The sequence below is a fragment of the Rattus norvegicus genome, chromosome 7, assembly GCF_021556685.1.
Source record: "Rattus norvegicus strain SHRSP/BbbUtx chromosome 7, alternate assembly SHRSP_T2T, whole genome shotgun sequence".
Classification (NCBI taxonomy): Eukaryota; Metazoa; Chordata; class Mammalia; order Rodentia; family Muridae; genus Rattus; species Rattus norvegicus.
The window spans coordinates 28,413,873-28,438,655 of record NC_141540.1 but is presented as its reverse complement, the minus strand read 5'-3'; the positions used below and the strand labels follow the sequence as shown (position 1 = coordinate 28,438,655).

General features: G+C 45.7%; 1 protein-coding gene across 16 annotated transcripts in view; it reads left to right on the top strand.

Annotated features, from left to right (window-relative positions):
* The window catches only part of Ric8b (RIC8 guanine nucleotide exchange factor B), a 94,041-nt gene extending 69,766 nt beyond the window's left edge, over window positions 1–24,275 (top strand). For 2 of the 16 annotated variants that reach the window (XR_015624002.1, XR_015623996.1), the window contains 6 exons: window positions 2,469–2,613; window positions 9,879–9,998; window positions 12,803–12,886; window positions 16,471–16,616; window positions 17,259–17,434; window positions 22,835–24,275. Coding sequence is in view for 6 of the 16 variants with exons in the window: in XM_087557110.1 (XP_087413236.1) it covers window positions 2,469–2,613; window positions 9,879–9,998; window positions 22,835–22,946 (377 nt within the window). In the remaining 10 variants the exon portion in view is untranslated. 16 annotated transcript variants of the gene reach the window in all.
* Window positions 24,276–24,783: the final 508 nt, after the last annotated feature.

Below are 24,783 nucleotides of genomic sequence, written 5' to 3'. Positions count from 1 at the left end.
TTTAGGAAATCCCTGTCCATGGAGGCGAGTTGACTGACAGTGTCACTCTGCAGATCTTATTTAGGAAACTACACTGTTGAGGTTTGTGGGTGTGGCGTCCCCCTTACAGTGTCTGGAAGCGAAGACCCTGGGGCTCTGGCTCTCAGAGTCTTTTCCACCTCACCTCCCAGTGCCACGCCCTGAGTCTTAGGTGTAGGTATTCTTCGTAGATGTGCTGGACGGACTGTGCTCTCCACTGCCTTTTATTCCCTGCAGTTTGATCAGTCGTGGACCTCTGTAATAGCCTCCATCTGCTTTGATGAGGGATGAGACTGTCTGTGGGCATCAAGATGAGTATTCACTCAGCAATTAGGTCACATTAGGGAAATGACGGGTGGTTTCTCCTGTGGGGTCCATGACCTCTCCAGCAGGGGTCATTAGCTAGCTTTACAGTACCAGCTCTCATTCCTTCCAAGATCCAATCAGACAGCCCTTGGTTAGCCTCGAGACAAAAGTGTGACTGTTGCACCTCTGGGAACACCTTGACCATAGGCTCCATGATGGGTCAGACTGCTGCTTACCTTTCTCCTGGGCAGCTTGTACTGCACCTTCAGATACACCAAAGTTAGCCCTAAGCGAGGAGCCTTCAAGGGCAGTTCCAGAGTGATTCCTCCAAGTCCTGTGTTTGCAGTGTGGTTCTGGGGAGCAACGAAGGCAAGAGCAATGGCTATATTGTTTGGGGGAGGTCCCTTGGACCCTTCTTGACCAACAGCTTTAAATGGGGGTTTCTCATGCCTGGCACTGGGGTTGCTCTTAGATAGTCTGTGGCACTTGGTAGAGAGCATTATCATCACCCTACGTGATGTAACTATACACACACACACACACACACACACATACACACATACACACACACACTATATATACTTGTAAGCTTACAGCTGTTTCAAACACTCGTAGTGTTGTTGCTTATCTCTCCCTCCTCCTTCTGTATGATCCTCTATGCTGAAGTTCACATACATATTTTCCCCTTCCTCCTTAGCACCTATGTATGCGTCTCTGAATTTTTTCCAGCATTAATTTTTGAGGTGAATGGTGTAAGTTATGGTGCTTTCAAATGTAGGTTTTATTGTGACTTTATACATGGATAAATGTGTGGTGTTGTTTTCTATACTTGACCTTAGGATGTCAACTTATGAACATTCTACTCAGAGCTTTCAGCAAGGCTTTCAATCTTTCTATTATATACATGATTGTGTGCTTGAAAATTACCTGACAAAAACAATATACACTCATGTAAAGTTGCCTTTAACTGTTCAGTATATTCCTTAAAAAGTTCATAAGTCACACGCGCACATGCACACGTGCGCACAGACACACACACACACACACAGATACACACACACCTCAGTACAGGGTTTCTTTGCAAAGAGTTTTGGGTCAGCTCATTTAAAGGATATTACTCCATCAGTAGGTAATAATTACAGAAGACCTGTTCCATGTGTTCTGAATAACACAATAGTTTTATGTAGTACTCACCAAAGGGAAAGGAATACGGACTTACCTTTGGCCATGTAGTCTTCTACAGTCCTCAGTGGTATTCACTTGGGAGGTGAGTAGTTCTTACTCCATTTCTGCACGTCAGAGAACTGGGGTAGAGCTGTAAAACATTCTATCCAAGTTCCGCCAGCTAGTAATGGTGATAGTACTGAAATCAAGCCAGTCGGACCCAGTGGGCGTCCTGTTTATATGCTGTCGCTAAGTTTCTTATGTTAATGTGTATGTTAAATCCATGTGTATGTATACATATAAAGGCCCAAAGTTGATTTTGGTGTCTTCCTCAATGGCCGTCCACTTTATTCATTTATTTATTGTCCACACTTTTGTCTCTCAGTTGAATCTGGAGCTCACTAGTATCTAGGAAATCCCATCTCTTTCTTACAAGTCCCCCACCCCCCAGCTTTCACCTGGGTTCTGGAGGTCTGAGTGCTGTCTTCATGCCTGTGTCCCAAGTACTTTTTCCCCAGCCTGCCCCGCCCTGCTGACTGGTTCTTTAGCCTTTCCTACTTGCTAATATCCTTAAGTGTTCTTATTTCTTATATATTTTCCTTCCTATCCCTTTAAGGATTAAAAACAATTTACAGTTGTTCATACCTCTCATGTAAAAACTTAATCTGACTTTCATTATCTTTAGTAAAAAATAATATCAGAAACCAAAAAGTTAATACATGAGTCTTACCATAGGAGCACAGAGGCTCTACCTCGGTCAAAGTGTGTACGCAAGAGTAATTAAAGAATTCCTGATACCTACAGACAGCATCTTAGTCTTCACATCAGCCAGGAGCATTTGTAGTAGTTCCTTCCGTCTTGCTACTATGTGCCTAAAGGGTTCCTGCCGTGGCAGGAGTGCCCACCTCTCTGTGCTGTGAGTGGGTGGTGGTGGTCAGTACCGTGGGATGCCTATCTCAGACTCTGTTGTGTCTTTGCAGTGGATAGTCTGCTGAAGTACACTGGCTATGGGAACGCTGCAGGACTGCTGGCTGCCAGGGGCCTCTTGGCTGGAGGAAGAGGAGACAATTGGTACTCAGAGGACGAGGACACGGACACTGAGGAATACAAAAACGCAAAACCAAAGTATAGTACTACGTTTCTGTCTGCTTAGGTAGCGGTGCCTTTCAGTTGGTGGTTGGCCTTCTACCTTCTTTGGCTCTCCTTTTCCAGTGCTTTCTCTTGGGAATTTGTTTGTTTTCCATCTACTGGTGTTTTTAGAGGCAGCTTCAAATAGTCCCTTAGAGTACCTTCAAGGGATCGAGGAAGGATCGTGTCTCACAAGATGCGCTGCATGAGTCTTTCAACAAGCCCACTTCCCTCTTTGAAGCAGTAAGCGTGTGGTGGCGATGTTAGATGCCGGTGATCCATTTGAAAGTGTATTACGTTGGCCTTCCTTTCTGTGAGGCTTTAAAACATACAGGTTTTTAAGTTGGTTTTTTGATGCTTCAGTCACCTTCAATACCCTCGCATACAACCCCTCACAAGTCAGAAATACTGCAGCAAGGCACATGACCCCAAAGGGAAAGGAGCTGGCTCTGCCCTGAATTGTAATCAGACGTGCAGGTGGGAACTCGGTTTCTAACGGGTGTTTAGCACCCTGAAGGAACAAACCTGAAATCCTATGATGTCTCTCAGTCAGTATGTACAAAGGAAAGACATTGTTGAATCCTTAAAGCAGCTGCCACCTCTCTTCCCTCTCTCTTCCTCCTGTCCTCCTCCACCCCTCTCATCCTCGCCTGCTCTCGGCTGTCTTGTCACTTGCTAGCTGTCATTTGAACTGAGTTTTTACTGGGCCCCGTTACTGATTGCTAGTAAGGCGCCCTTCATTGTGGGCTTGTCGGTGATACTGCCCTGCTGTCTTTTACTGGCCGCCTTCTAGAGAGTGACATGGGTCATGAAGTAGGTAATCAAGAATAAAAACTCGCAATCTGTAAAATCAAGTATAGATTGTGTTCTGTTGACATGAAAATATTAAATTTCCATAAAGTGAAAATGACCAATCTCCGAGCAGCAGAAACAACATACCCTGTATCTGGACAAACTAGGTTCGAGTACATAGTGTTCTTTTTAGCATCCCTAACACTCAGCTTCGCCAAGGTCTTACAGAATGTTACCTAAGAAGCAAAGGGTCTGCTGGGGGAGGGAATGGCAGTAGCTCTTGGGCCGTGAATTTTGTAGACAACTATCACTTAGATGCTGTGGCTCGAACATCTCTGGGGAGATTTTGAATATAAAATAGGGGAATTATACTTCTTTAAGTCAGTATTCTAAACTAGTCTCACAAGCTCTTGTCTCGAATAATTCTACAAACTGCATTTCCAAATCATTTAATCCTCGGTGTCTTTTCATTTGAGGCTGAAACATACACTTGTTGGAGAGCCCTTCTCTTTGTTGGTGGTGTGTGTTTGGAGGTGGGGGCAGGTACTCACTGTGTCGCACAGGCTGGTCTCAAACTCATGGACTCAGGCGATCCCTCCACCCTAGCTTCCCCAGTAGCTGAGAGTGTAAGCACGCCCACCACATCAGCAAAGAGGCTTGTTGTAAGGGAAGATGAACATTAGCTCTCTCTCAGATTCCAGGGCAGGTTGGGAACTCATGTGTTCAAGGATGTTGGCGTCTTTACATTTCCGTATATATGGTTGGTTTTGTCTAAGATGGCTCCTAGTCACTTAACTAGAAAGTAAAGAGTGCTGCCATACCAAGAAGCTCAAAGGAAGCCCAGGAGCGCTGGGTCCCCCTCAGCAGTGTAGGAAACTAGACTTTATCACAGAGGCAGTCTTAGACCTCAAGAGAGCACCTTCTGTTTGAATCAGTTTGATGATGTCTGACACAGTTCCTGTCTGAGATCTCTGCCATGGACACTGTGGACGAACAAAATTGTACTCGGGCTTTGCAGCCTTCGTGGTATTTGTCTCAGCCCTCAGGCTTGGCCAGAGTTGTTACTAATGTAAAGTCTTTGTCTTTGAAACGTGGCTTCTTACAAGCATAAATACGTTTTCACCTAGTGCCCTCAGCAGGAAAGTGTTTCCTCTACTTTAAAGCGTTCTTCCTTCCAGGGCCCCTATGGACCTTGTCAGTAAGGCAGCCCTGATTACCCTGGGGTGGCCCTCGGGGATCAGAGCAGTTGGTAGCACTCTTTACTGCTCGGATCAAGCTTCAAGAGTTGGCATCTGAAAGGATTTTGCTCATTTTACTGTACCCTCGGCCAGTCAGCATTCCCAGGGTCTCGCTCCAATCTCTTATGATGCATTTATTCACAACGGTTGCTACTATTGGCAGAAGTGATCACTCTTCATGCAGTTGGCCCAAGTCCCGTTGTCAAAAATGTAAGTGCATTCTGATTAACGCACCGAGGAAACCTTCAGTCCTTTATTGGACTCTAAACCAGGAATTGTGTGGAGCTTCCGTCTGGGCTTTGGGACACAGTTAATTTACAGCAGTCTCTTTTGTGTCAAAATAAATGTAGTTAACAGACTGGAGGTGACTTTCTGCAGTTAGTCGCTTTTAAACAAAGTGCACTCATAGAGTTGAGATGCCTGCCACAAGGAAATCCAGGCAGGCAGGCTTGCTAAGTTCTCACGCACGGCCCTTTATCAAAAGGAAAGTCTATCTAAACTCTTCGTTTGACTGATTTTAAGCAGGATTTACTCTGTAGCCCTAGCTGGCATAAACCTCACATCCAGGTGAGGCCGGCCTCACATTCACAGAGAGACACCTGCCTCAGCCTCCCAAGTGCTGGGGCAGACCTGCACCACTGCATGCACAGATGTTAACTCTATACTCACTGCTTTCTCCCATGCCTCTGAGCACAGAGCCCTGACAAGTGATGTCTCATCCTAATGGTCAGTGAAGATGCGTGTCGGTGTGCTTGGCTTACCTCCTTCCAGCTTTGGATCTGTAGCTTTCAGGCTAGATACAGAGGCAGCCAGAGGCGCCTTGGGGGTGCTCTGTAGAGAGGCAGGAGGGCAGAGTCACAATGGCCAGAACCCTGGGTAATATCTGACAGTCTTCACAGTAGTTTGTAGAGTCCAGAAACACTCTCAGTATAGTTACCTGACTACAGTGATCTCAGATGCTGGGGCACTGTCACATAGGCTGCTCCTTGAGCACAAGGCTTCGTGCCTGGGTTCTCTTCCCCTTGTTAAAGTTTTGCTGTGCTGCTGGTGAGTGTCTTATTATTGTATCAATTGTATGGGTTTACTATTTCTTTAAGCACTCGAGCCACAAATCAGACTTGAAGATTCTTCTCTTTGCCTAATCTGGGCTGACTAGGATTTAGCTAACTTTTAGAAAAATAAGGTTTATGACTACAAGCATTCAGTGAAATACATCTAGCTCACAGAAAGCCCAAGTTGAAAACAAAGTCATTACTCCTTCTGCCCCTCCATAGCACCTCCACACACTTAATAGCCTTTGCCGCTTGCACTTTCAGAATGGAATTTTCTCAGTTCCAGACTGACACTGAACTCAGAATCCCCCTGCCTCAGCTTCCCAAGCCTGAGACTATAGGTACATACCACTACAACTGGCTTCAGAGAAAGCGGCATCATCTTCACTTCTGTTTTTTTTTTTTTTATGTGGGAAGTAACGTACACAACATGAAATTAGCATTCCAGCCAGTTTAGCCTGGGAACCCAGTGGCAGTCAGTGCTTTTACACTGCTACACAGCCATGTGCAGAGCTGCGTAGACAGGTGTCACCGTATCACTTAGACTGATCTCAAACCCACAGTCCTCCTGCCTCGGCCTTGAGGGTGCTGGGATTGCATGCGTACTGCTGTGTCCAGGTTATCTCCAGAACTGTCCATATTGTGATGTTTGCGCCCTGTGGGTCCCACCACTGTTGCCGAGGTGTAGCCCTTTGCCAGAACTCTGAGTAAAACTTAAGCCCTGCCTCTAGAGGTTGAAGCTCTCATAGAGCTAAGTTTCCACGTAGTTCTTTTTGTTAAGTGATGCTGATATTAACCAGAAACAGCAATTGTTAGAAGATTAAAGTAATTGAAATGTATTTCAGCTTCTATAGACATACTCTACCATTTTAGTATGTTGTAATCCTCCTGTTGTCAGGCCATAACATGCCAGTTCACGTAATGGTCATTTAAAATAAAAAAAAAAAAATCATGGCTTGTATCAACAGGAGTTCAGACACTAATTGGAAGATAAAATTAATTGCAGGGGTGGAATGATGGGGAAGGGGAGGAGGGACCAGGTAAATAAACAAACAAACAGATAAATAAAATCCATTCTCCAAAGGCCCACCACCCACCACAGTTAGTGTCCTTAAAGGAACTCAGCCTTCAAGCAAAGTGAAGATAACCTCAGGGTTTCATACTGGTGAGATTTTGAAACGTAATTGCTGTCTTTGAGTGTATGTATTTGTTCATCCCAAAATATACAACTTCACATTATTGTTGCATGGCGACTTGTTTCCTCTTCTCCTGGGTGGAAGACATGAGACTGCCTGGAGGGGAAAGGTAGGTCCCATCTGACTTCTGCCACTACACCTTGGCATTATTCTCTTGAGAGAATGGCACGGTGCATTGTCCTGGCTTGTGTTTTACGTGGTTTTGCTTGCATTCTCCTGAGTATTATAATGGGGGGAAATGTATTAAAGGGAGACATGAACCAGTGTTTGTGACGTATGTTAAAGGGAGGTGGGGGTGCAGTGGTATTATGCAGTGGCGTTGTCTCCAGGGATGGGGTAGGGGCCTCACTCTGTGAGAGAGAATGCTGCCTTCATGCTCACTTGGAAGCTAAATCCAGAGAAAGCAGGAGAGTCAAGAACAGCTTGTAGAAAACAGATGTTATCCTACCAGTGCATACCTTTTATCCCAGCACTTGGTTGGCAGAGACGTGCAGAGTTCTGAGTTCAAGGCCAGACTGGCCTACTCAACCAGTTCAGGACAGCCAAGGGTACACAGAGAAACCCTGTTTCAAACGAAAAACAACAGCAAAGATACCAAGGAAAGAACCAGTCTGCCTAACCTGGGAGTCTGTGCCTGACTGTGCTACGGGCCTACAGCAGCACAGGCCTCCCCAGTACGTCCTGAGTGTTTCTGAGGTACACGATTGTCTGTGCTAATGTTTTCCAAACGTCTACAGGCGTTTCCCCTCACATCACACCTCTGTCGGTGGGAGAAGCCTCTCAGGTGGCAAATAAGAGTGCTCCTCATTGCTTCTTTCTTCCCCTTCCCTTTCCTTCCCGTAAGACCCGATTTCCCTTGCTTGAGAGTAGTGTCTGTCTGTAACAAGTATCTTTATTTGGTTGCTTTTATAATTTAGCAAGTAGCAAGCGCCATGTACCCAAACAGATGACAGCACAGCATCTCCAGGCATCTCTTCTCAGAAACCTTGGGAAATACAGGGATCCCTTTAGCAATTTTGTGATGGCATCTAGCCACAGAGTTTTTCTCATTGGCAGGTACCTTTAAAAGGGAGAGTTAAGAGCAGTGTCTAAACAGAACACTTGAGCCCAGTCTATCATGATACCATGGGGAAGTTTATATGTCAATCTGAGGTCAGGCCAGTTCTGGGTCCCCAAGTGGTTCTGGTGTATAGTCAAAACAAGGAATAAGGGACCAATCTGTACAGTATTGAGGTTCCCCCCACCCCCTGGGTTCCTGAAGTACTGTAGAGAATACCTAGAAGCAAGTGTGTGAGAGCAAACAGATGGGCCTCCAGGTCACCATATCTTCTTGCATCGTTCCCACCTTTTCCCTGAGTGATTCCACAATGTTCTTTCTGTCTGGCACATGGTTTACAGTTTGGAACAAGAGGTTTTTTTGGTTTGTTCATTTGCTTTTTTAGGGAAGATGTGGTTCTGGGGATTGAACGCATGGCCTCACAACTCCTAGATTTTCAGCAAGTGCTCTACCACTGGGCTGCAACCCGGTCTCCTTTAAACCTTGGCAAATTACTCAGGCTGGCTTTTGGCTAGAATTTGCACTCTAGTCTTTCAGCCCCAAGTAGGAATCTCAGATATGTACCATTAAGTCCAGCAGATCAAATGTTTTGACTGCAGTTCTAGTCATAGGCCCTATCTAAGAAAGTCCGCACAGACTTTAAACTTAGTTTGCTAAGACAGCAAAGGCAGACCCTTCCTCAAGAATCTGTGTGGTGTATAGCCTTTGAGGAATATAGAAAAAGAAAAGGAATTTGGTAGTGATTAGTGGTGGTTACCCATTCGCTAACCTTCACTGTAACTGAGACGTCTCAAATGGGAGTGGACACCGGCCTCCGGAGGAGCAGTAATTTTAGTGTCTTTAGTTAGCTGACATGACATTTTTTCTTGAGTTTACCCCAAGCTTCCAACTTCACAGTTTGCACTTGACTGTCCCACTGGTTTGCTTCTCCTGGCTAGGCCCTGAGAGCCCTTAGGAGATCATCTGTTAACACTGTGTAACAGAGATGCAGGGTTCTATGGTTTTGATCATTAAAGCAGTCTGTATTTGGCTGGTGTGAGATACTTGAACTGTGGTTGTGGCTGCATCTTAAGAATAATGTTTTAAGGCGCTGACATTTAGCAGACATTGAAAGAGCTGTGTTCTGTTTCCCATCCTCAGTACAGAAGAGGAGATAGAAGTGTGGCCTTTTATTTCAGAGTGTAATTCCTTTCCTTGGTGTTAGCATGTCACAAAAAGCTTATAGGAAATAGTTATTGTTGAGCTCTGTCCAGATCTGTTTCCAGAAAGCTAAGGTGCCATGTTTGCGTCTTGATGGTTTAGATCTGTTTCCAGAAAGCTAAGGTGCCATGTTTGCGTCTTGGTGGTCCAGTTTTCACTTTTTTCCTTGGTCAGTTCAGATCTAATTAAAATTACTTTTCAGCTTGATTGTTGACTGTTTTAAGCACTCATTACCTTTGTGGTCTCACTAATGGACTAATTTCCTGAGATTATACATTGGCGAGCTCTCATTTCCAGACCGATCTTGATCTTCTCTGTTAGCATTTCTCCAGTTCTCCCCTTGTTTCAGGACATGTTTGTTTTATGCTGTGTCACGAATGGATTTCTCATCTCACTTCTGAAAGTCATTGTCATCTCACAGCTAATGAAAGGACACGCATGCGCAGGTCCCTATTCAACAGCACCAGTCAGACTTCACATTTTTAAAAGCAGCCATACTTAAAAAATAGTTGGCCAGTCAGTTTTAATTTTGTAGAAAGCCCATACCCAAAGCACAACAACAACAACAGCATTCCTATAGCAATTCTATACCATAAAATTACTACTGAAATTATTTCCAATTTTTGGCTATTATACTCTTTCTTAATTAACTTAAAATTTGGACCAGAAGAGTATAAAAAGAGCATAATTCTAAAACATACAGCATAACTTTTTTTTCTTTTTGTAGCATTAATCTTATCACTGGTCATTTAGAGGAACCAATGCCAAACCCTATAGATGAAATGACAGAAGAACAAAAAGAATATGAAGCCATGAAACTTGTCAACATGCTTGATAAACTCTCCAGGTATTGTATTCCCATCCATTTTTTGCTTGGTTTCTAAGAATGTTCTATTTCTTTGTCTCTCTCACTGAGAGTTACCATAGAACAGCAACTCTGGAAATCCACGTCTGTTGAGCAGGGAGACAGAGGCAGTAGCAGCTAAGTCCGCCATGGCTTTTCTCCATGTGCCGCTTCTGATGCGCAGCACTGCAGCCTGTCACCACTCAGTGCCGAGGCAGTGCCTAGAGGTGGCTGTGGCATTAACCAACTAACATCCCTGTCTTACAAAGGATGCTGAAGCTGGGCTCAGTGATTTTGCTGCTGCTTGTATTTTTGTTTCAGTCTGTTTGGTTTTTGTTTGGAACCACAGTGCGCTTTCCCTCTCCTTTTTGATGTGCACGTCTGCAGTGCTGCTTTTGAGTTGCTGCCGAGACCGAGAGTTCTAAATGCCGTATGCGCAACAGGAAAAGTAAGAGGAAATAGCTCAAAGAAAGGACTTTTTTCTTTAAAGCAGGCACTTTTACTAAATTAGGGATTCCAAAACCATCCACCCCTCCCCTCTTGCTTCACATCTCCTTCCTTTCCAAATAATTCGTATCATAAATAACTAGATCAGGATGTGCTAATCCACAGATAGCTTTTTTGGATAAGTTATTGGAAGAGGACTCCTCCAGGTTTAGATGGGCTGCCTTATTTTCCACTCATGTATTGAGCCACTGCTTCCTATGAGTTCCCTGAGTGAGTGTTTCTTTGTGTTGGTGACAGCACAGCCACCATGTAAAGGTGAATCTCTTCTCATCTCATTTCACACAACTCATAATCATCCATCAGAAGAAACAACAGTTGGAATAGAACAGCCAGCTAAAGCCATGGCAAGGAGCAGGTCTGATGGGAAGCATGGGCTACATTTGTAGCAGGAGGCTTAGCGAAGCTGAGAACTGGATGGACTGGGGGTTGGCAGTGCTAATGTGGAAGCTGGTTAAAAGTAGCTTCGGTATCTACAGAGTGTTCTAGAACTTGGTGACTGCCCTCCTCCTACATTTTATCCTTTCCCAGCATTAGAACTTACTGCTGTGCACGTGCTGTTCCAGAGACATTACAGGTTCTCTCCTAGAAGCGAGCAGTAACAGTCAGACACTGTTGCTCGAACAGGCCTACAGGAAGCAAAGTGACAAGCTCTGTGTGAATACTTAAAGATAAAATCCGGTAGCTGGGGAAAGAGTTCAGGGCTAAAAGTGCCCCGTCCCCCTCCCTCCAAACCAGAGTGACATCAGTAGCATCCATCAGGTAGAAGTAGAAAGGAGATTGTTATCAAGGACTGAGTAGAACATGTTGGTGTTTTAGCACAGTAGGTCATTCAAGTAGTCGGAATTCCTTGTTGTGATGATAGGACTTGCTGACAGCTATCATGGGTGCTGTATTGGTGACCCATTTTAACCTGCATGGAAATACCCAAGCACAAAACATAGAGAGTGGGGAACAGACCGCCCAAGATAACGGAGTGTCGTCCGGGTACTTGGCTTCTTCACTGGGACATCACCAATTTCAGAAGGTGCCCTGTTAATTCATGTAAGACAGGAAGGCCCTTCTCTTTTTAATCTCAGACAAATCTACACATTTTATACATATTTCAGAAGTTATGATTAAGTGAACACTTAAACACCAATTCTGAAATGCCCAGCTTGCACCTGACATACACGTTCACCCAGCGGGTCCCCAGCTCAAGCCCAGAGCTAGTGTGCCTTGTGCTGGCTCAGATGCTCCCTGTCCTACCATTAAAAGGCTGAAGTGAACGTAAGCATGAGGCCGTCATAAGTCATGTTGGTGTCTGACATGCTGTGTGGTGGGTTTTACGCTGTCCGCCTGTGTGTGCACTAACATTTGCTCTCACTAATGACAGTGGCAGTAGACCTTGCAGAGCAAGCCGCAAAGATGGAGCCATTCTCCATGCGTCTTACATGTCCGCTGTGCTGTATTAGTCATGGTCTTACGCCTCATCTCTCTTTTCACTTTTTCTTATTTTTGATAAAATAAGAAAAAATAAGGTGCCATACAACCAGGAGGCTTTAGACGTTCAGTGCAAGGGGCAGTTACTAAGCAGCTCCCGTGTGCAGGGCACGGAGCTCGGGGGGTAGGAGATTTGAAGATGAGCCAGACAGTTTCTTGCTTTGGAAAGCCAAATAGCTGTGGAAGTGGGAGAAGTGGCTGGGTAGTGTATTCCAGAATACAAAATGGAAATGGGACAGTCAGGGTCTGTGTTGAATGTATGCCCCAGGAGGAAGAAAGGAGCAGTTCGTCTGCCTGAAAGGTTCAGGGAGTCTTCCCAGGGGAAGGAAGTGGCATGTGGGCTGCTCATCAAGTACTCTAGAGAGAGATGGAAATGACCACTCACTGTAGGGAGAGAGACATAATCCTTTTAAGTCTCTGGACTTCATATACTGCATCTTTCTTCCAAAGAGCTCAAGCAGTATAAACCTCACTGACCAGTGGGAAAGGCAAGGACCACAGAAAGGCCCGGAACATTTCCAAGCTGATGGCTGCTGATAATCCATTTCCTCCTGACGGTTTACAAAGTGGTCACCTATGACCCATGCACTCTCTCCAGCCCATGATAAAACGAGACTAGGAACTTCGTTTTCCACTACTCAGGACCATTGCTCTGCCTACTGCGTTACTATGTCTGTCTGTCAGAGTGTTTGCCAGAACACTTCTTAGTCACCCTCAGCAGTTTGTCCTGCACTGTCAAGGAAGGGTGTGTGAGTAGAGGATGAACTGGAGGTGGCGTGGCCCAGGCATGGACACTAGACACTTCCTTTTTTCATCCGTAGGAGAGCGGATGTGAAGGACCTGCACCAGGATGGTGGTTAGCAACAGTGGCCCGTGCCAAAGCACTTACCAAAGTGATGACTAAGGTTGGTCATGCCAAGTCCTGTTCCCGAGCCTGGTATAGATGTGACAAAAGTGTAAAATTACTACATGAAACTTGAGGTCACATTTCCATCTCGCCTTCATGTAGACACAGCCACTTCCTTAAGGGACTCACGCTCAGCATTGTTCTCTCAGCCAGGCTTGGGAAAGTGGTGAGGAGGTTAGCCGTCAGGAGACGTCTTACTGAGTGTGCATCGACTAAGCAGGGTTCTCGATGAGTCACGATTTGTTTAGTATAAAGGTTGTGTCTTTGTTAGACCTTTCTGTTCTCATATGGAAATGGCAGTGCACTTGGAGGTTCTCAAAGCTAGGAAACCGTGTGAACCCTGCAATCACTATCCTGTGTCCTTAGGTCCTTGTGTCCTGTGCCTCCCCTGTGTGAGGATGAAAGTGGCGATGGCTCACCCCAGATTTGGAGGTTGGGGTTTTGTTTGTTTGCTTGCTTGCTTGTTTCTGTTTTACTCTCTCTATAGAATAACCTGCAGGGTTCACAGCTTCAAGGTGTAGTTGTCATTGCTATTCCTTGGCCAAACTCAGAGCAGAGGCTTTAAAGGAATGCATAAGGAAGTGTGGGCCGTGCTAACTATAACAGTATGGACGTCTTTAATCGAAAATAAACGTGAAATGTAGCATTGAAGCCTCAAGTGTAAGGTTACAGAAAACATCGCTTGACATAACATCTCCACCTCCTCCCTCCTCAGACTTTGAAAGCAAAAATAAGCAGGGACTAGGGTGGTGAGTGCAGGTAGCAAGTCCAGGGTGCCTGGCACTGCTGCCTTTGCTAGGGCAGGGCAGGGCACTCACACTGACAATGCCTTCAGCTCTGCTGGCCCAGGGCGAGAACATCTTAATTACAATTGTTTCTACTCCTCCTATCCCTTCTGTTGTCTTAATTGAAACCAGATGGGCCAGTCTTCTGGCCATTGTCGTTCTAGCACTGTTTGGCAAGGCACTTGTCCGTTTGCTTATCCAACAGAAACTGTGCTTTAAATTGTCTGTCAATAAATAAACAGTGCCTGTTCTGCCAGCACGTCCCTTTCTCATCCACACTCTGCCACTAACCATACTTCCCACCCCACCATGCCAATGTGTGGGACATGGCTTTCTCACTGCTGGCATCAGATATAAGGATAGCACACTTGAATCAAGACATTCCTTTTCTAACTCAGACAGTTATGACTGATTTACATCTAGAAAGTAAGAGATACACGACTTTTTCAATGTGAATAGACCCTATTGCTCATCTTACAGAAGTACCACAGCCTGTAATTGCACATGCTTTGTGAGGAGTTGTCTAGGATATACTTTTTGGGTGCACTTCAGAAATGGAACCCTTATCCTTTTTAAGCATTGTAAGAACTAATGTAGGCACCAAAGATCTTTAGGTTCAAAGATTAAAATCTTAAGTCAGAAGGGCCATTGTGGGAACTGCTAGTCCATGACTACTGAATGCTTGAAGGATGGTTAATCCAAATTACGACGTCCTCTAGAGAGAAAAAGAGACTGGAGCGTATCTTAGTAACTGAAGTCAAGTTTACCTTAATTCCCTTTCTTTAGTTGACATTGACTATCGAGATGCAGGCTGACACGGCGGCTTGCCTCCTATTTCTGACATTCAGCACTGTTTTCCGACATTAAGGGTCCATGAAAACTCAGCTAAGGGAGCAGCGTGGTGCTTCATATACCGGCACCCGCACAGGAACAAGAGAGGATTATGTTGCAAAGCCTGAGTCTATGCATCTCTAGGCTATAGCGGACTATCTCAGCAGCCAGACACCTAAGTACGATGTCATGTTCCCTTCGTAGTCACTGCTGAAAGTCACTGAGTGCTTGGTTAAAGCACGAGCTGAAATGGCATTTGACAGTTAGCAAAACATGAGATAAAAACACTGTCCGTCCTCAGTTGCCTTTCTCCTCTGACTTCCGCGTCCTCCGATTGGAAGCACGTGTCAGAGCCGGTGTCTGTGCAGACAGACTGCCTCTGGACAGCAGGGTAAAAGTTTTCTAAGAATGCTACCAAGAAGTAATGAAGAATGCCATTACTTAGAACTAAAAGTGTTTTTTCTACACTGTCCCTAACCTCATCCTCTAACGTGTCCTTAACTGTGCTATCTAACATGAGGCCATAGCAGAATTTTAGAAGCTTTGCATGCTATCTTCTAACAGAAATGAGAATAATAAAAAGTTAACTCAGTGCTTCAAAATAAAACTGCTTCCATACATGTATCCTGTTGATCATTCAGACGATCTCGTGATCTAAATAGGACGGGAAGTATGTTCTTTCAGAGCTCACTTAAGAGCAGGCATTAAAATGACACCCTCTGGAACACACTATCTTGAAAAATTACCAATAACCCTGAGAGTTTGTCAGTCTGCTTCTTTTTAAATGAGATGTAAGTTTTAAGTAAGTGCAAAGCGCCAAAGCCAACAGTGAGCATGTTCACCTTGACAGATTGCAGAGCAGCGTCCCATACTCGGTGTCCTCTCCATACCAAGAATCACTTGAGGAGGAGACAGTAAACGTTCTGCCATCCTTCGTTATAGCTGGGTTTGGTCACTGTTTTCTAAAGAATGACTGTGGTAGCCTAACATGTTCTTACACTTTATCACGCTTACAAATCTTAGCTTTAAGATGGCTTCCGTGGGGGAAGTTGCAGGCCATTCCCAATCCCATTACAAAGTGGAAGGGTGTGGAAACGAGCAGTACCCCATGTCCTTTTGTTTTGGGGTTGACATACTTGCACAGCACATTGTCCTTTCCCAGTGGTGCCCTATCCTAGACTGCAATGGTAAGGGCTGAGTGGACGGTCGCAGAGTTATCCATTAAGATGCATTTGGAAGACCTTTCGTTTGCTGTTGGAAAGCTACCATTTGCACTATTTCTCCTCAGTTGATGTCCTGGTGAACGATCAGTTTAACCAGTTGTCCTAGGAAACCATTAGATGAACAGTGAAGAAGCAATGTCCACACCAAAGGCCACCACACTCCCAGCATAGTTATGGGACTCCTGCACTAAGAAGGGTTATTACCAGCAGTGCACTTTAGAGACTTGTGACTCCTCACCGCAGAGCCATGCTCTGGGCTGTCAGAGGGTCCATCCCCTAGCCATCTTATGTTAATTAAAATACTCCATTTATATACTAATGTCTCATCCCATCTTTCAAAGTCAAAAAGGAATTAAATATGAAATGGCTAATTTAACATGTCGGGGCTCTTTTTCCAGGCCAACCTCACATTAAAAACAGGAATCCCTGGGCCAGAGTCACGGCTCCAATTATCCTGTCTCGGGTTTGTTAGACATTGAACAGAAGTCAACAAAACACGGATGCAGCCGCACATGGCTAAATAGCAGCGCCCTCATTAAAGCCCAGAATTAATACGGGTGATTAAAGGAAGCAGTGCTTCCTAGGTTTCCCCCTTTTTCTTCTTTTCTAATCACAGAACAAAATATGTTACACAAAAGGATCGGAACTATTATATATACTCAATTAGAGGGCGGTGAGTAGTCTCTAGCATGCTGTTTTATCAAGGAGCAGACTGGTGTTGCATGACTGTTGTCTCATTACAGACCCTGTCATTAATCCCATGTGTCAGTACTGCCCTGTCTGCACAGAGCAGACGAGAAAGAAGAGCCCGCCCTTGAAAACAAACAAGGGAATGCTTTTTGAGTCGTTACCAAGCTAAGTGGCAAGCGGGAAGCTGAAACTCGTATAGGTAAATTCGAAGGGACTCTTGGGAGATGTGCAGGTGGGAAACAAGGATGTGCTTTTACCAACTGCTTGACTGTGTCCTGCTTTCACAAGTGCCCTTGAACCGAGTGCTTTGTTTATGCTGCACACCGTGTGTGCTGTGGGCAAGAGTCATGTCTGGCTTCCAGGTCAAGTGAGGTGTACACATACACATCTGACCTAGTCCGTGTGGTGCAGTCGGGCATGTTACTGTCTGAGCCCAGACTCACCATCCCTGCCGGGGGAGTCACGTAGGAACTCAGAGCCCTAGAACAGAGTGGCCATCTCTGCAGTTCTAGGGCTATCACAGTACCACACCCACAGGAAGGTGGTAAAATACCTGGGGAAATACTAAAGAACAGAAAATTTAACCATGTTTAATTCTGTAAGTTCCTACCCTTAGATTTAAGAACCTTTTGTTTTTCTTTTTAATATTATTATTTATTATTATTACTATTATTATTATTATTTTGGTTTCCATTGGCAGTTTCAAGGGTTAGACTGGGGCAAAATAGGGTTTCTTTTCTTGGACGTGCTTTATCTGTGTCCTCTTGCTGGCCACACCCTTATAGACTATGATTCCTTATCGTTTAGTAAGATCAAATTTCTAAATGATGTTTCGTTCCAGTTGAACATTCTTGGAGGCTTATCTCTTCCCTGGCCAGATGCCTGATCAGATGAGAAGCCCGCCATGATACTGTCACAGTGCCTAGAATGGGCTCTTTATCCAGTAGACATCACTGTACTTTTTGGTGATAACGGGGGCAGTCTTAACTGTGTTAAGGCCTGTATATAGCATTGAAGGTAAGTATGAAGCAGTTGTTGCTATGTGAATATCTTACTCCTGATACATATTTCCACCAAGATGTTTATTGGATACCCGGCCATCATTTTTTAGAGAGAATCTTGATAAATTTGGGGCCAGTGGTAACTCTTCATAGAATGGCTCAATGAAGGCCACCATGCCATCTGGACCCTGAGTTCGGAACTTGCTGTTGCTTCAGTAATCAATTAGTCACCTACCAGCAGATTGCAGGACAGGTTTGTGGTCATGCTGTCTGTCAGTGACAGGCAAGTGCCGTATTGACCATTAGGTTTAGAATATCTTGACAAGGAAGAAAGGATTAGGATAGTGATTTTGAGTATCTTAAAAACCCCAGTAGCTTTTTAAGTGATTCAAAATTATTTAGTAACCTGACACTTATTCTTAAAATTAGTATAGACTATTGTGGGTCATCCTGTCCAGCCCCTCATTTTGCAGCTCTCAGAGGCAAGTGGCTTGCCCAAGGACTTGTAACAGCCTAGCAGATCCGAAACTGAGTCTGTACCAAATGGGGGTTGACTCTTGCTGGGCCATCAGCATCATCTGATGATGGTGACTCGTCGTGAAAGCTGGTACAGCCCAGAGAACCTCTTGATACACAGTCCTCTGCCACTCTCCCTTCAGGCCATTGCCATGTACTTGTCCTTTCAGCAAACCTTTACAAAGCACCTACTGTGTGCTCTGTCCTAGATGAAAACCACAACCTGAGAAGACAGGGATGTCTGCCCTCAAGATGAGCACAGTCCAGCAGAGAGCAAGCAGTCCTTGGAAAGCATTCATTAGGAACTCCTGTGGATTAGTAATGCTTTCCCTATTCTGTAACACAATCTCCTGTGGACTAATAATTCTTTCTTGATCCTATAGCAGGGTTTCCTGAAGATTAGAAATCCTTTCCTGAATCTGTACATCTTGATGGAAACAAATCTGCCCTCAGGTTTAGCCAGTCTTGTTCATGGCTTAGTCGTGAGGGGCCTCCAGATCGTGATTTCTGTAAGAAGAGCAGCCAAATGTAGTTCATGTGCCTAACTGAGGCTCTGCTCTCTAAGGCACTGTGCTAAGGAAAACACAGGACAGACTTCCCTTCAGTGCAGTATTGTTTGTAGCTTTCAAAGTTTATAGTAGTGCTTATTTTTAATAAATACTCTTAAATATAGAAGATGGCTCTTGAAAAAGGAGACAAAAATACCTTCGGACTCAATCCAGCTCACCAGCCTTAGAGCCCAGGTTTTTAGCTCCCTTCATGCCTTATAGCACTTTTGAGCTTTCTTTTTCCTTCTCCTCAGCTGCGCCAACCTGCTTACCAGTCCCGCACATAACTAATTCTTGCTTCTGTGCCTCTGCTTGACTAAATCTGCCTCTGGGATGGCTCTCCCCTGTGACACTGTGTCTTTCACTGCCATTAATTAGTGTGGCCCCAAGTCTGCCTCCTGCAAGGAGCCTGTAGTGGTGTCTTTTCCTCCTGTGTCCCTCCCGCTTTGTGCATCGCCATCCAATGGTGAGGGAACGTGACTGTGGTGTTGATGAGAAGGTTCTGGTTCTCGGTGCATACCTTACTGGCGTGAACAGGAAGAGCTGAGAGTGAACCTGACAGATAACCAGAGTGAGTCTCTAGAGCAAAGGTCTTGGTGTTTGTAAGTCATTAGTGTTAGGATTGAGAAGAAAAGGAAATTAGACTGACAGTGTGAGAAGCAAGCCAGGGTTGATGGGTAAAACAGTCACACGATAGCAAATGATGCGTTCCTGCTCCCACACAGGACAAGAAATCTCCTTGGACAAATAGCACATACAGGCGGCCGTAGGCCCAGGGACAGCAGGCACTGCTTGTTGGTCGTCTTCAGCTTGTCCATCTGCTCTTCTGTAATTCTTTCAATGGTGTGTGTGTGTGTGTGTGTGTGTGTGTGTGTGTGTGTGTGTGTGTGTGTGTTCCAAACTGACTGAAGCTTCTTAAGGGCAGGGACCATTCCTCCTCCCCCACCATTCTATCAGGAAGGGGAGGCTTTCTGTGAACACACAGGGAAAAGAGCACAGCTTGTGGCTTCCAGTTATAGCCCAGCTTCCACACACTGTGTAGTCTGTAGTCTGTGCTTTCACGTTCGCTTAATGAGGTGAGTGTCCTGTCCAGTCTTACAGAAAATAAAATCCAAATTTAGAGTTTTCAAGGTCTTCTAGTTAATGAGCTGTAGTTGTAGAATTAAAACCCAGGTCTGGCTTCAAAGCCGCCGTGTACCTTTCACTCCTCACAGTAAACGCTTGAGTCTCTGCAGTGCGCAGAGCCCTTTGCTCTGTACTGTTGCTGTTGCTGCCACTGCTGTGCTAGGACTTCTTATGTCATCACTGGGAAGTAGGCAGAGCTGGTATTACCATGACCCCATTTCACAGATGGGGAAAGTAAGACTCAGAGACATGCCCAGATCACACAGCTGGTAAGTGGAAGAACCTGGACTTTAGACAGCCTAACTTACGGTCTTTCTGCTCTTCACACAGCATCACATTACTGTCTGAATTTATTTGCATGAATGCATGATTTTGTGGCCAAGTTTCAGCGATGCCCTCCCTACAGAAGTGTCAGTATGCGTAAGCATTGCATGGGGCCACCTGGAAAAGAAAGTAACCCATGCTGTCCAAGGAGCTTCCATCCTAAGGGAGGAGAGAGACAGGGTGTCCTCCAAAATGCTTGAGAATAGTTCATATGTGAGCATTAAAAGATGGTGACCTTTGTTCTATAAACTAACTCTTGTAGTTTGATCACAAAACTGTGTCTTAATTGTTCCTGATTATAAAGTTGGACTGAAGGGTAGTGATAAAGGTAACAAAGTTGATTTGGAAATTTTCTTCCTGGGTTTGTGTAGGAAGTAGCTGGGTAGTTGTTCACACTGGCAGCTACGCCCCGGTGCTGGCTGTTACTGGGGAAGTATAATGGTTAGTGCTGGCAGGGATGGTTGTCTGCCAGGCAGTCTGTCCACACTGTTCCGTAGGCCCTTGCCTCCCCTGTGCTTCTCCTCACCGTCCAGCCCTCCCTTCCCTCACTGCCTGCAGTTACCAACACCTTTAACCCAGCTCATTGGGTGTTCAAAGTTCTGTGTTTCAGCTTGGATGGCTTGGGTTGGGTTTGGGTTTCTGACCTTTGGAGGCAGGCTCTTGTGTTTATAGACTGTACCACCGCTTCTAACCTTTAGACCTAGAGTTGTCTTACCCTGCAGTGTGCCATTTCCAGCAAGTCGCCCCCTTCCTTCACATCAGCTGTTGGTATTCAGTATTGCAGGTTCACATCACAGGCAGAACTAGAGCACATGGACTCCACACTGGCCCAGGTCATAGCAAGGCTGCAGAGTTGCAGATGGCTGTCACTGCTTTTCTATGTGCTTGCCACAGAGGCAGCTCAAGCTCTCTGTGTCCTGGAAAATGGTGCAGACTCTTTCCTGTCTTCTGACTCCTGTAGGTAGTGCCATGTCCTTAGTATCCACCTGGAGCCAGAGGGACACTCACTCTCTACACGTTACAGTGACTTCCTAATGCCTTCCCTGTCTGCCACCTATTCCAGTGTGTCTGGCATACCACTCGCAGAGGGTGTGAACCAGTAGGCATTGTACAGGGTAGATGCTAAGCTCCTTCCTTACAAACTACCCTTTACCTCTTGCCCCTCACTTCTTCCTTGAACCTCTACTCCCTAAATACTGGTCCCTTGTCCAGCCTCACAAGAACACTAAGCAGAAAAGGTGAACTGATACAGTCACACAAGATGGTGGGACCTGACTCATGGTGAGGGATCTCTCATCTGTGGTGCCTTCTCTGCCTCCCTCAGGTAGTGTGACGTGCTTCCTCTCAGGAGCCACAGGGTTTCATTTACAGTTCTCTCAGGAACTTTTCCCCATCTGTTGCCCAAGTCCTCTTGGGTCTGCTTATTACCCATTCATCAAGGACAGCAGCTGCACCCTGTCCTTCCTCTTCTGCCCAGCAAGTGGCAGCTCCTTTCACATAGTTGCTGGGCAGTGAGCTCAGCTGCTTCCCATGCAGTCAGAACAGTCAGTTGAGATGGGACTTACTGCAGAGAGCGCTGGACTGGGATTTGGGAGAGCCGTCCCAGGCCCAGCTCCACCACTGAGTGGCCTTGGGTAAGTCACTCTGCCTCCTTTTAAAGAAGGGGGTTGGACTAACTGATCTCCAAGGTGCCTTCAGCTTTAAGCTGTCTCATGTGATCCCATTGCTTACATATAACATGCAGGAGCCCCAGTTTAGCCAGCCAGCCAGTCTTCACATTTCCCTAATAGACTCTGGCCTCAGAAGTCACCCCTGGTGCTAAGGAGCAAGGGCTACTTGCTTAGGCTCCTGTCGCTGTAACCCAGTCACGAGCTGAACTCACCTCCCCAGGTTTTGCTGTGCTGTCACAGTTGTATGGCTGCCCTTTCTCAGGAGGTGACCCTTCTTTGTGTTACTTGAAAAGACAGTAGCAAGAAGCAGAGGGGAGTAAGTGCCATGTTCCCCTCACCCCACAGCCCACCATTACACTGCCTCATGTTCTCGGGCAGTGGTACCCATCTCCATGAGAAATGGGTGGCAGCGGCTCCTGAGCCCTTGCTGGTCCTCTTAGGCACGCTGAGCCTGTTGGGAGTGGAAGGCCTGGTGCTAGCCACTCAATAGGGACAGTCGCCACGGTCTCCATGTAGTAAGTAAGGCCTATGAAGAGGTTAAGTCAGTCTTTCCTGGTGCTTTTTGATTGGCTTAATCAATTATTACTCATCTTAGATGGGGCTGTAACTTGTGGAGTGGATACAATTGGATTAGGTGAAGAGAGACAGTTGGGGAGCTTTGAAGAGATTAAAATGGCTGCCGATCCCATAATTAAACTGCCACAAACAAAAGCAATGGTGTTTTAAACAAAAACAAGGAAAGAAAGAGAAAGAAAGAAAACTTGGGGAATCCAACGGATTTGAAATGAACCAACAAGTGTTTGTGAGTCTGAGATGGAGGAAGCGACCCAAACCTGACTAATCGATTCCATGAAAGAAACCTGCCTTTAACTCTGGGGCGAGCAGGTGAGACTCTGGGGCTTGAGCTTCTCTAAAACAAAACAAATGCACAAGCGGTAAATAAAGTTCATTATTCAGACCCCAAGAGATCTGCTCCTTGTCCTGGGCGCATTTGGGCCTTGACTTCTCCTCCTCTAATTGGCTTAGGTTTGGCTTGTGTGAGTGAAGCCTTTCATGTCCCTCTCTCTCCGTGCCCTTTCATCTTTCTATTGCAAACACACAGAGAGCTTGAGAGGAAATACTTGGTTTTTAAAGACTTCTCTTTTTAAAAGGCTGTGGGCTTGGGTGGGGGAGGGAATGCGTGTGATGCTGGTGAATACTTTTTTTTTCTCTTTCTTTTATCTCTTTTTCCAGAGAGGAGTTGCTTAAACCAATGGGACTAAAACCTGACGGGACAATAACGCCTTTGGAGGAAGCGCTCAGCCAGTATTCTGTCATCGAAGAGACCAGCTCGGACACAGACTGAAAGCGCCGTCACCTGCTCCCTCTCAATATGGCTTTTATCAGCATCTTTTCTCTGTAGCTCCAGGGGAATCTTCTCTAGAACGTTTATGCCCTTGCTTTGGCTAGAAACACATTAACTGGTTTACTCATCGGGAATCCAGCATATTTAAGAGGTAATCCTGTGTTTTCTGCAACATTGAGGCATTCGTACAGAGCTGCAGTCAGGCAGAGTTGCGGGGCTAGAAGCAGAAGCTGCCATCCCATTGCACCAGGACGGAGGATGGGACTTCACTTGGCAAAGCAGCCCTGGTCAAATCTGGCAGTCCTATTGCCGGGAATTCCTAGCCGAAGATTCGGCCGTGTCCTTCCACCCATCGTATAAACCGCCCCTCTGAGTCTCTCCAGCGACCCAAGGCACAGGAGAGTCCGAGGAGCTGCTAAACAAGGGCTGAGGCAAGCAACTCCTTAGGTCAGCGCTGACTGAATGGAAGCCAGGCAGCTGCTCCGAAAGCCTAGCCCCACCCTTCATTTCAGTTTTATACAAATGTGGAAACACACACATACACGCACGCATACGCGCGCGCGCGCACACACACACACACACACACACACACACACACACACACACACACACACACACGGCCCCAGACTTACAAACCTATTAAGCTCTCACAGTTGGTTACTTAGCTAACACTTGAGATTACATTTCTCCCTAGGAGGAGTTAGCAGTGATGGGTTAGTTCAGGCAGCTCCACGTGCCTATTTACCCCTCGATCCTGAACACTACTAGAACCGTAGGGCTGGACCACACCTGTACCGCTGCGTCCACAGCGTGCATTCTGAGATACCACTCAGGGTGCCAAGTTCACACTCATCCTCAGGCAACAGAGAGGATGGGGCTCCCCGAGTAGTGGGAGTTCTTTTGTGGCCTGTGCTGGGGCAGGGAGCCAACAGCACCCATTTGTACATACAGGTCATTCGTGTGTCACATGTTCTAAACAGGGGTCTCTGTGTGTATTTGTGTGTGTGTTCTACCTTTCTACCATATGTGATCAGTTTAATGGTAACTTTATTTATTTAAAAAAAAAGAAACACAGATAGTTACTATTGAACTGATTAAGGCTGTGTATTTGTACTCCTAGGAATGGTCATATGAAGTAGATGTGCAATCATGTAGACAGCAGGCCAAGGTGATCAGTGGCTAAGGTTGGAAAGGGGTTGGTTTCTCTCATATATGTATGTATGTGTGTGTAGATGCGCATACATAGGTATATGCACACATAGATTATGTGCTTGGCCACTGCCTTTTAAAACTTTAAATTAAATAAAACGTTGGGGATGATTCAATTTAGCCATCTTTGTGTGTTTCTTTGTGGATATGTGGGCTGAGGACACCATTGCACGGTTTGTGTTTTAAGTCTTTCTCCACCCTCTCCCTCACGTCATGACGCAGCCTCCTACAGAACAAGAGTGGGCAGCACTGGTGAGGACACATTTACCGTAAACTGCCCCTGGCAAGACTACATGCCAAGAATTGAACCTTAAAAGGCCTGAGGGGAACCCTTAAACAATAGTCGCCATCACTGAGATTCATGTCCATTTCAAACATGTTTGATTGCCTGGACTTTGAGCCCTTACCCCGTACAGAGGCAGAAAAGAAGGTTAATGGATTTAAAGTAGACGCACTGAAAGCAAGAGAAGTCAGCCGGGAGTGGGAAGCCTGCAGCACGCACTCCTGCCTATTCAAACAGGGGTCAGTGTGCACATCAAGGTGAGAGAGAAGAAACACCATCCAAGGCACAGGATACCAGGACTCTACTTACCCAGAAATAGTGTGTGTGACAGTGTGCCCAGAGATG